Below are 12,641 nucleotides of genomic sequence, written 5' to 3'. Positions count from 1 at the left end.
GATACTTACCTCAGAACTCCGAGCCTGACCAGCTCCTGTATCCATAGTAATTATAGGTCTAGTTGAATTCAGTTTCTTATCCATGGGAAACCACAGGACGTTGAAAGTTGATTCAATGAATATCAAGGGGAGATAGGCTCTCTAGAAATGACTATTGCCAGGTGCTTGTGTAGCATATTTTCTACTTTTGACCATGTCTTGTTTTGTCTGAAGACCCGATACATTTCTGTCATTTCTTGATTATCTCACTGATTTGACATATTGAGAATGCCAGAAAGAGGGCAATTAGATTTGCAACTCAGCCAGTTCTGGCTGAATATGGTTGCAAAGGCTTCCTTTTGGAGTGATGTGCTAAGTTTCCCTGACACTGAGAATGGGGATGTTTATGGAGTTGCCTCCTCCTACGTTGTTTCATTGTCCACCACCATTTGTGACTGGACTATAGAGTTTGGATCTGATTTGTTGGAATCACTTATCCCTGTTTATCACATGCTTCTGCTGCTTGTCCTATGCAAATAGTCCTGTGCTGTAGCTTCACTTTCTCTGCATTTTTCAGTAACCTGATGCTGAGCCATGAGGTCAGAAATTGTAGTTGAATACAATCCTGATGCTGGTACCCTCATCAATGCCGCTTTGTGCCAGAATCGTTTTAAATCTAATCCATTTAGAGCAGACCAGGTGCCATACAATATGTAAAGTTCTCCATATGTAAAGACCTGCCAGAGATAGGTGTATCTGCTACAAGTGGACGAATGTGGATGAGGTCAACTAGGATTTTCCTTCTTGGTTCCTTTGCCACGTTCTGTAGAACCAATCTAGCAATCTACATCGCCGAGGCCAGACGCCAACTCTCCAACACCACCTCCTACCGCCCCCTCGATCGTGACCCCACACCCGAGCACCAAACCATCATCTCCAACACCATTCGTGACCTCATCACCTCAGGGGACCTCCCACCCACAGCCTCCAACCTCATTGTTCCCCAACCCCGCACGGCCCGTTTCTATCTCCTTCCCAAAATCCACAAACCTGCCTGTCCTGGTCGACCCATCGTCCCAGCCTGCTCCTGCCCCACCGAACTCATCTCCACCTATCTGGACTCCATTTTCTCCCCTTTGGTCCAGGAACTCCCTACCTACGTCCGTGACACCACCCACGCCCTCCACCTCCTCCAGGACTTCCAATTCCCTGGCCCCACACACCTCATCTTCACCATGGACGTCCAGTCCCTATACACCTGCATTCCGCATGCAGATGGCCTCAAGGCCCTCCGCTTATTCCTGCCCCGCAGGCCCGACCAGTCCCCCTCCACCGACACACTCATCCGCCTAGCCGAACTCGTCCTCACCCTCAACAACTTCTGTTTTGACTCCTCCCACTTCCTACAGACAAAGGGGTGGCCATGGGCACCCGCATGGGCCCCAGCTATGCCTGCCTCTTTGTAGGTTACGTGGAACAGTCCCTCTTCCGCACCTACACAGGCCCCAAACCCCACCTCTTCCTCCGGTACGTTGATGACTGTATCGGCGCTGCCTCTTGCTCCCCAGAGGAGCTCGAACAGTTCATCCACTTCACCAACACCTTCCACCCCAACCTTCAGTTCACTTGGGCCATCTCCAGCACATCCCTCACCTTCCTGGATCTCTCAGTCTCCATCTCAGGCAACCAGCTTGTAACTGATGTCCATTTCAAGCCCACCGACTCCCACAGCTACCTAGAATACACCACCTCCCACCCACCCTCCTGCAAAAATTCCATCCCCTATTCCCAATTCCTCCGCCTCCGCCGCATCTGCTCCCATGATAAGACATTCCACTCCCGCACATCCCAGATGTCCAAGTTCTTCAAGGACCGCAACTTCCCCCCACAGTAATCGAGAACGCCCTTGACCGCATCTCCCGCATTTCCCGCAACACATCCCTCACACCCTGCCCCCGCCACAACCGCCCAAAGAGGATCCCCCTCGTTCTCACACACCACCCCACCAACCTCCGGATACAACGCATCATCTTCCGACACTTCCGCCATCTACAATCCGACCCCACCACCCAAGACATTTTTCCATCCCCACCCCTGTCTGCTTTCTGGAGAGACCACTCTCTCCGTGACTCCCTTGTTCGCTCCACACTGCCCTCCAACCCCACCACACCCGGCACCTTCCCCTGCAACCACAGGAAATGCTACACTTGCCCCCACACCTCCTCCCTCACCCCCATACCAGGCCCCAAGATGACATTCCACATTAAGCAGAGGTTCACCTGCACATCTGCCAATGTGGTATACTGCATCCACTGTACCCGGTGTGGCTTTCTCTACATTGGGGAAACCAAGCGGAGGCTTGGGGACCGCTTTTCAGAACACCTCCGCTCGGTTCGTAACAAACAACTGCACCTCCCAGTCGCAAACCGTGTCCACTCCCCCTCCCATTCTTTAGATGACATGTCCATCATCGGTCACCTGCAGTGCCACAATGATGCCACCCGAAGGTTGCAGGAACAGCAACTCATATTCCGCTTGGGAACCCTGCAGCCTAATGGTATCAATGTGGACTTCACCAGTTTCAAAATCTCCCCTTCCCCCACCGCATCCCTAAACCAGCCCAGTTCGTCCCCTCCCCCCACTGCACCACACAACCAGCCCAGCTCTTCCCTTCCACCCACTGCATCCCAAAACCAGTCCAACCTGTCTCTGCCTCCCTAACCTGTTCTTCCTCTCACCCATCCCTTCCTCCCACCCCAAGCCGCACCCCCATCTCCTACCTACTAACCTCATCCCACCTCCTTGACCTGTCCGTCTTCCCTGGACTGACCTATCCCCTCCCTACCTCCCCACCTATACTCTCTCCACCTATCTTCTTTTCTCTCCATCTTCGGTCCGCCTCTCCCTCTCTCTCTATTTATTCCAGAACCCTCACCCCATCCCCCTCTCTGATGAAGGGTCTAGGCCCGAAACGTCAGCTTTTGTGCTCCTGAGATGCTGCTTGGCCTGCTGTGTTCATCCAGCCTCACATTTTACAATCTAGCAACTATGTCCTTGTAAGATTCTACCAATTCCATCAATGTTTGTGCTACTGAGCCTGCCTTGGTGATTAGACATTTTCAAGTCCTCATCCGTAGCACTACATTGTGTGCTTTTGATACCCTCAGTGCTTTATCCAATCAGTGCTCAAAACATGAGGGACTGCTTCATTGGTGGGTGAGGGCGAGGTGGTATTCAGCAAGAGATTTTCTGACCTGATGGCATGAGACTTCATAGGGTCCAGAGTCAGATGTTGAGAATTCCTTCTTGTATACCACAGCACTGCCCCCTCTGGGGATAGGTCTGTTCTGCCAGTGGGAAAAGACTTTCCCAGGGGGGTAATGGTGGTATTACAGATGTTAGAGACCTGAAACAAAAACAGAAATTTCTGGTAAAGCTCAGCAGGTCTGACAGCATCTGTGGGATGAACGTCGAGTTACTGTGTCCTCCTGTGACTGTTCATCGGAATAGTTCTGATGAATCGCTTTCATGCACAACTGTTTTTTCCCCCTCCAATACCAAATCCCCTGTTACCACCTGTACACATTGTGATGCATGCAATGTGGTGAAGATTAGTGGGAAGCCAGAGGATTGGGAAGCCTTTAAAAATTCAGCAGAAAACAACTGAAGAAGCAATAAGAGGGGAGAAAGTGAACTATGAGGATAAGCAGGCTAGTGCAATAAGAGAAGATTGCAAGAGTTTTTTTGGATATGAGGTAAGAATGGACATTGGACCATTAGAAAATGAGATTGGAGAAGTAGTAAGGGGAACAAAGACGTGGCAGAAGAACTAAATAGTTACTTTGCATCAGTCTTCGTGGTGGAAGACATTAGCTGCATTCCAGAGCTTTGAGAATTGGGGACAGAGGCGAGTGTTGTGCCCATCGCTAAGGAGAAGGTGCTGGGGAAGCTGAAAGGTTTGAAGGTGGATACATAACCCAGACTAGGTGAATTACACCCCACAGTTTTGAAGGATATAGTTGTGAAGACGTTGGTGGCAATCTTTTAGGAATTACTGGAATCTGCATCAGTCCGCAGAGTCGATAGCCAGAGACTTTTCCCCAGGGCAGGATTGACTGCCACGAGGGGTCATAGTTTTAAGGTGTTAGGAGGAAGGTATAGAGGAGACGTCAGAGGGAGGTTCTTCACCCAGAGAGTTGTGAGCGCATGGAATAGTTTACCAGTGGTAGTCGTGGAAGCGGAGTCATTAGTGACGTTTAGCGACTGCTGGACATGCACATGGACAGCAGTGAATTGTGGGGAATGTAGGTTAGGTTATTTTATTTTTGGATTAGGATTATTCCACGGCACAACATGGTGGGCCGAAGGGCCTGTACTGTGCTGTACTGTTCTATGTTCTATGTTCCTCAATGACTGAAAAATGGCTAACATAATACCCCTGCTTCAAAAGGGAAGGAGGCAGAAGACAGGCAATTATATACTAGTTCATCTAACCTCAGTTGTTGGTGAGATTTTAGAGTACTTGGAAGTCAATAGTAAAATAAGATTGAGCCACCAGAGTTTTGTCAAGGAAAGGATATACCTGACAAATCTCTTAGAATTATTTCAGGAGTTAATGAGCAAGTTAGACAAAGGAGAGCTAGTGTACATGACCTATTTGGATATGCAGGAGGCCTTTGACAAAGCGCCGCAAAAGACGCTGTTAAATAAGATAAGAGCCCGTAGTGTTATGGGGAAGTGCTGATAGAATACTGACTGACTGAGAAGGCAGAGAGTAGGGATAAAGGGCTTTTGTTTTAGAAGAATGAAAGGCAATGACTAGTAGAGATAGATCCTTGACTAATAAGGGCATCAAAGGTTATAGGGTGAAGGCAGGAGAATGAGGTGGAGTCATGTATCAGACATGATTGAATGGTGGAGTAGACTGAACAGGCCAAATGGCCTAATTCTCTTCCTACATCTTATGGCCTATCACCACAAAATTACCCAAGATTCAAAGCCCATCAAGGCAGTACAATGACACCAAAGGTGGGGGATTTAATTTCTGATTTATTCATTGAATAATTATTTCTACCAGCTGCTGTGGGATTTCTCCCCATGTCTGCAGAGCCTGGGCTTGGATTTCTGGATGACTAATCCAGTGGTATTACTACAACATCACCACTCCCTTGTAATACACGCTGTCTTTTTCTTTTATCAGTCTCTTTTGTTACTTCAAAGAAGTTAATCAGGCTCATCAGATATGATTTACCTTCACTGAGCTTATTCTGAGCCTCTATCATTAACTTCCAAGTCTACAATTAAGAATTAGTTTACAAGAGACTATTGTCAAAATCTAGATATCCAATGCAAATGTAGACTGGACAATATTTACTAGATTTCTTCCCCTCCTCTTTTGAGCAGGGTTGTGATCAGAAAACTTTGTTTTAACCAGCACCTTATCAAACAGCTCTCTTGATTAAATGGCAAAATCTGTTGACTTCAAATACTGTGATGTCAGAGTAGTTATGCTGTAAGTAAAGTATAACCGTGTATAACTTACTGCATTGTATTTCTATTTCTTAGTGTGTTTGTACATTGATTTTAAGAGATGTGTTGATGTTTTCCAAAAGGGTTTTGAGGGATGTTTACATCAGGACACTTCTCTTGGTCAGGGTTTATTGTGGTTATACATCCCTCTTGATTATCCAGAATATTTGACCAACCGGCAAATGTGGGTTTCGTAGGTGCCAGTTAATGAAAAGTTTGCTGTGTTTGCAATTATCTAATTCTACGGTTACCACACTCGTAACCAAGGAAGAGTGAAACATTATGATCAGAGCTTTACTAGTTCCTGAATTGCTTGTAAACCCCAACATCATTTCCTTTTCATTTCTAAACTGTGGGCACCAAGTATGTGCTGGGCCCACCACAACCAGTAATTTCTGAACAAGCCAGCTATCAATTAAACTTCCCAAGCAATTTGCACAAAGCCAGTGCATCAGATTTTTCTAGGCATCCCATAGCATTTCTGTCATGAGCACGTGCAGTCTGTGACTGTATGGATTCAGGACAGAATTACTGGTCATTTGAGAAAGTTAATTAAAGTTTAACTAATTAAGTTAATTAAATCAAGCCAGCAACAATTTACGCATGTTTACCTAACATGCTAGAGTTTTTTTTTGACCTGAGAGGGTTGAAGAGTAAGTCTGTTAATTTGGCATAATGAACTTCATCAACTACGCAACGAGACTTGGAAGCAAAGTTACAGCACATGCACGAGAGATGGGAAACTGTAGTAGTCAAAATTTGTAGTGGCATGTCCTATGACTGTTGGTACCCTGCTTTTCCTGATCCGTAGAAATGACCTAGACTTTATACAGCACACAAGTTCAGAATTTGCTGATAAGACAAAATGTAGAAGCATTGAGAGCTATGAAGAGGATATTGCTGAAACATAAAAGGCGATAAGTAAGTGGGTGAAATGGTTGGGCAATTAGTAGATAGACTTTTTTTTAAGCCTGTAAGGGGAATTGAGGGTTATTGGGAAAAGGCAGGATAGGGGGCAGATTTGATGGGCCAAATGGCCTGCTTCTGCTCTTACATTAAATAACTAAGTGTAGTATAATTTTACTAGGATGAAGAAGGAGAGACAATCCAAAATAATAGGCACACTTCTATAGGGGATGGAGGAAAGGAAGGGCCTGGGGCTATCTGTATACGTTTTTGAAGTTTTGAGAGATTTTGTAAATAGGAGCATAGAGTAGAAAAGCATGTTGAACCTGTATTAAACTGGTGTGTGTCTCAGAGTGTTGTGTTCAGTTCAGGACACTGTACTTTAGGAATGATGTGAAGGCATTAGAGATGGTTCAGTAAAATCATGAAGTGTTCCAGAATGTGCAGTTTCAGCTATTTGGATAGATTGGAGAAGTTTTCTCTTGAAGAAGAGAAAGTTTGAGAGGAGATTCGGAAGAGGTGCTTGAAATAATGATTGGATGGGCCAAGGTAAATAGAAATACTGTTTCATTGAAGGGGTTGCGTATCAGAGGGTACAGATTTAAGTTAATACCGGAAAGTGCTGGAAAACCTCAGCAGATTGTTTCATCTATGGACAGAGGAACAGAATTAACTTTTCAAGACCAATACGAGTCATCTTCAGCACAGTTATTCCAGCACTAACTGCTCTGGAGAGTTGAACGGAACTCCATGTTAACTTCTGATTTTCTCTCCACAGATCTGCTGAGCCTCTCCAGCACTTGTTTTTTAATTCTTTCAGCACTTTCTCTTGTATGATAGATTTCCATCAGCAGCAGTATTTTGCTTTCATTACAGGCTAATGGCAGAAGAAGCAAAGACAGCATGAGAAAACTCTTTGGTGCAGTGAGTGATTAGAATTTGCAGTGCACTACCAGTGAGTGGAGGAGGCAGATTCAGTCATGATTTTCAAAAGACAATTGTACCATGATCTCAAAGGAAAGATTTGCAGGGCTGTAGGCAATGCAGGGTGAGTGGCACTAGGTGAATCACTCTTGCAGAGAGCGAACAAGAGCACAGAATGAATAGCTGCCTTCTGTGGTCAAACCATTGCGTGTTCAGTTCTGTGCTTCTTCGTGGGACTCTTTCAGACTCCAGCGGCATGCATTATGCAGCCTGCTTCCAGTCCTGAAGCAGGGATCTGTGGTTTCTGTCAAAGCTGCGACCTTCACCAGAAGTATGTAAGATTTTACAGAGGAGCTACAGCTCTGGTATCCAGTTGTCCCTCTCTTTGCAGTCATGGGACAGAAGCAACACTGGCGGGTCGTCTTTTATTGTTCGTTGCTGATCGCCCTTGAAAAGTTGGTGAGCTGCTGCGGACCATTTGGTATTAGTGCACCAACAGCACTGTAAGGGTGGCAGTCTGAGATTTTGACCCAGCGGCACTGATGTATTTCCAAGTCAAGTGATTTGGCAATGAGCTTGCAGGTGGTGGTGCTCCAATGTGACTGCTGCCCTTGTCCTTCTAGATGAAAGTGGTAATGTGTTTGTAATGTGCAGTCTAAGGAGGCTGAACATCTTAGATAGTATACACTACCACTACTGAGCGTTTTTGGTGGAGGGAGTGGATGCTTGTAGATATGATGCCAGTCAAGCTTGACTTGGATGGTGAGAAGCTGCTTGTGTCGTTGGAGCTGTGTTCATCCAGACAAGTGGGGTAGTATTTGATTTGTGCCTTGTAGATGGTGGAAAGGATTTGACGTGTAAAATTCCTAGTGTATGACCTGTTGTAACCACCATGTGTTTACTTGGCTAGTTCAGTTGAGTTTCTGATAGCAGCAAATGCCCAGCATTTGATAGTGGGGCATTCAATGATGGAAATATTGAATGTTGAGATGGTGGGACATGTGAGGACTAGACAGAGTAGATAGATGTTTTACCATAATTAGAAGGATTTGCCTCTCTTGTTGTAGATAATCATTACAAATCTAGTTCTAGTGTCGTAGGTTTTTTGGGAGTGGAGAGAAGTACTCTTGGATTTTGGCAGGAGGTAAGCTATCTCATCATGCAGCAGAGAGACTTCTCTAACACATAGTCTCTGCCTCTTCACTCATCAGTTACTCCTCCTCCTCCTTCACTGAGCTGCCTCCTTTCAAGGCTTCAATTCTCAGTTTCACACACTTTGTAGGAGTCCTGTTAAGGAGAGTGCAGCATATTATTGCACCGATTGAGACCCTAGCAAGAGAACATTGCAAGGCACGAGCTGACTGGTTCAGGCACTGGAATTGCATTCTCAGAAATCCAGTGCCTCGCTGAGCTGGTGTCATTGGTTATCTTCTCCCTGCCATGTCTGAGATGTCCATGACCCACCTTGGAGCTATCTCACAAATATGTCCCTTGTTGCGAAGGATCCATTCGAATGCTTTTAATGGAGATCTTGGACTAGGGGACGGTCAAGGCATCGTGACTGCCTGCAGGAGAATGAGTACTAAGGAAGCTGTATTGTTGCAGTCTGACTGGTTGGCTGGATTGAGTGGTGGAGATGCACCCTGCGATGATCTCCCCCTAAATGAATGTGCTGGTCCCTTGGCCAAAGTGGCCATCATTGATGAATTGGTGAGTTGTCCAGTGTTTTTAGAACCACTATTAAGATCTTCAGCTGATCATTGAATAGATCCAGAAGAAAAGATGTTCAAGGCATAAGGAGTTTGAAGGCCTTTACCAGGGTTTGGTGACCAATGCTGCAAGACATTCAATGGTGAGATTGTCATCTGCCTGTAACTATCTGCCTATTCTGCTGTGGCTCTAGTTCCATCATCTCGAAGCATCTTCCGCCATCTTTGATAGTTTCTGTATTGAGGATTTGGCCTCTGTTGGAACCCTAAGGTGTGGAAGCAGACCCATTGAGCCACACCAACCCTCCAAAGAGCACCCTACCCAGACCAACTCCTGTACCCCTGCATTTCCCATGGCTAATCCATCTAGCCTGCACATCTTTGCACTGTGAAAGGAAACCAGAGCACCTGGAGGATACCCCGCAGATGCAGGGAGGATGTGCAAACTCCACACAGACAGTTGCCTGAGGGTGGAATCGAATCCAAGTTCCTGGCGCAATGAGGCAGCAGTGCTAACCACTGAGCCATTGCGCTGCCATTGCTTTCCTGCCCCTGCTTCCTCTCTCATATTCCCTGATGCCCAGGGTTTTTGCTTTTCCTGTGGAAGGTTCTTCACCTCTGGGGACCCAAAGCCTGAGATTCCTTCCTGAAAGGCCAGCTGGGGGACTCCCTTCTATTTAGCTGTTGTTCTCGGCAGATTTGCCACTCTTCTGAGCCTGTGGTGCCAATGCAGTGCCAACTTCCTTCAATGTGCCAGCACAAATGTTCACTGTCCATGCCACCTGCGCAGGGCCAAGTGAGCTCCAGTTCCTGTTTGCCTCCAATCCCTCTCTGCAATGGGACCAGAGTAATGTTCTATGGCAGCTATGACTAACCAGCTAGGCTGAGCGGTAGTCTCTGAAGGCACAGTAACCTTTTACCCTTTCAAAACTTTGGATCTCCAACCACAAAAAGCTTTTGTGCATCCCCACCACCATGCACCTCTCTGTTCCCACTTTTGAGGGAGTCTCTGAAACATTCAGGCCTGCCTTCTGCCTCTTTGGCGTAATGTGACATTAACCAAAGTTGCTTCATCAATCCTTGCATTCACTGTTGAAAAAATATAATTTGTTCCCTGTTTCCAGTATCCACCATCAATATCAATAGCTTATTTGTTTAAAAGAACATTCTATTAAAAGCCAAGTTAAACCATTGACTCTAGATAAGGGAAAAAAGTTGTTATGTTGTACAGTTCTGCTGGTGCCTCAATTTTTATATTGTGCTACACCAGTGATTCACACTGTGAAGTAAAATGGAAGGAAGTTAAACATTCCGCTGTTCAGTTTTTTTACATTTTAAGTTGAGCGATTTCAGTTTCTTTGACTTGCAAATTCATTTTATTAATAACACGCCTCTTGGCAATAATGTGAAGCTCTTAAGGTCCCAGTGCTTCTTTTAACAGACTCTCTCTCTTTTAATTCTATTCAGTCGTTCAGATACTTTGACCTGTGAGTGCAGTTTTTAAGTTTTTGTATGCATGGGTATGCACTTAGTTCATGCAGTGTAAAATTGAGACAGTACCATATCAACTTTATAACCTTGGAAAATTGTCAAATACTTGAATTCTGTAGTAGAAGATCCTGTCCACTTTTTTACAGTTTGTCATCAAAGTAGTACTCCATCTACTGGCTATCAATATTAACGCATTACCGTTTTGTTTTTAAGGTGTAAATTGTTGTGGTCATGCTTCGTTGTAATATAGCTGTGCTTTCCTATAGTTTACTTTAAGATTGGTTCTTAATTGACTGTGTCAGATAAAATGCCTATTAGGAAGACTCTTTCTTAAAAAGTTCAAGGTCCGCTTCCCCATTAAATATCAAGCTGTACTTTATAGAATTTTGTACTGTAGAATTCTCATCCATTTTAGCTTTTGCAAAGAATTTGAAACAACATAAATATCTATGCACTGACATTGTGGTGAATATTAATCTTTGTGCAATGTTCTGTTTAGAATGTGCTGAGTGAATGTTCTGAAGAGTGAGAATATTAAAAGTAAATTATCTGAGTGTCGCATGTATAATTCCTTTAAATGGGTGCTGAAACCTGAGTTATGTAAGAAGCTGTGTACTTGTTGTGCAATAGAGATAGTAGGAACTGCAGATGCTGGAGAATTCGAGATAACAAAGTGTAGAGCTGGATGAACACAGCAGGCCAAGCAACATCTTAGGAGCAGGAAAGCTGACGTTTCAGGCCTAGACCCTTCTCCCGAAACGTCAGCTTTCCTGCTCCAAAGAAGCTTCTTGGCCTGTTGTGTTCATCCAGCTCTACACCTTCTTACCTGTTGTGCAATGCCTTGTTTTGTTTTTTTTTAAAGACTTTTTAATGAAAATCTGTCTATTGCAGTCCATTTAAACCCATTGCATATCAACATCAGAGGAGGTAAATCCAGTCACCTGGATATCTTATGTAAATGTAACTTATTGGAATGCTGTCTCGTTACTGTAAAATGTTTTGCAAGCATACAAACAAAATTAATCTTGGAATAAAGCAGAATAAATTGGGATTGATAGAATGTTATAATACTCTTACCTTTTATTTGTTATAGGAGGACTACAATCAACTGAGACCTTTCTCTTATCCAAACACTGATGTGTTTTTGATTTGCTTCTCTGTGGTAAATCCTGCATCTTATCACAATGTGCAAGAGGAATGGGTGCCTGAGCTTAAAGCATGTATGCCACATGTGCCTTATGTCCTGATTGGAACTCAGGTATGATAACACTTCATAGTCTTCGTAGATGGATGTTTCTGTGACTCTGTCTAGCTTCTTTGCCAAACTATTATCTTTCCATTAAAACATTATTTCTCTGTGGGCAATGTTTTTTGTTCAAGGGAGATGATCAGAAAACTACAAAGTAAGTGAACTGATATATTCCAAATGAAATATCGTCACATTTGTAGCAGTACCTAAAGGCAGGTTTGAAAGTATTGTCACAAGTTGCCAGCTCAGTTCTCCCTTGCACAGGCTGTCAAATGTTATTTTATAGAAATTAACTCTCATGGTAAATAACAGTGAGTGCTGGGGTAAAATTTATTGTACCAGAAGGTAAATATGAAAGTCTAAAATTTTCCCATGAAAATATACTTTGCAGATTGATCTGAGAGATGATCCCAAAACACTGGCCCGATTAATTCACATGAAGGAAAAACCCATCACGTATGAACAAGGTGTGAAATTGGCTAAAGAGGTAATTCTTGTTTTGGAGATTTTTAAATGATAAGAATTCTGAATGCATTTATAACTAAGCAAGTCTTGTGCAGGAGCCTTTTCTCTGCCAACACTGGTCACTGTAATGCAACGGTTAATGACTACGTAGGTGATAGAATTGGCATTGTCATGAACTGTTCTCCACAACCTCAGCAAACAAAGCCGATGCTTCAATAATATTAAAATTCCTCTTTTTCTTTTTTTTTCCCCAAAAGTTAAAGCGTTCTTTAGAGGAAGAGTTTCTGTCATGTTGTCTGGTATGAGTCTCTTTTAAATGAAAGAAATCGACTAACAATGTATTGTAGCTTGTTCTGGTAAACTATGGGGAAACACGTCCTGGTTCTTTA

The 12,641-nt window shown here is 44.2% G+C and overlaps 1 protein-coding gene across 1 annotated transcript in view; it reads left to right on the top strand.

Moving 5' to 3' along the window:
* Nucleotides 1-12,641, top strand: part of rhoj (ras homolog family member J) — a 55,729-nt gene that overhangs the window by 28,930 nt on the left and 14,158 nt on the right. Inside the window, exons 3-4 of the mRNA XM_048537343.2 lie at nucleotides 11,632-11,796; nucleotides 12,179-12,274. Of these exons, the coding sequence (XP_048393300.1) occupies nucleotides 11,632-11,796; nucleotides 12,179-12,274 (261 nt within the window). The remainder of the gene's footprint in view (nucleotides 1-11,631; nucleotides 11,797-12,178; nucleotides 12,275-12,641) is intronic.

This window comes from Stegostoma tigrinum, chromosome 10, assembly GCF_030684315.1.
Source record: "Stegostoma tigrinum isolate sSteTig4 chromosome 10, sSteTig4.hap1, whole genome shotgun sequence".
NCBI classification, from domain to species: domain Eukaryota; kingdom Metazoa; phylum Chordata; class Chondrichthyes; order Orectolobiformes; family Stegostomatidae; genus Stegostoma; species Stegostoma tigrinum.
This window is presented reverse-complemented; position numbering and strand designations above follow the sequence as displayed.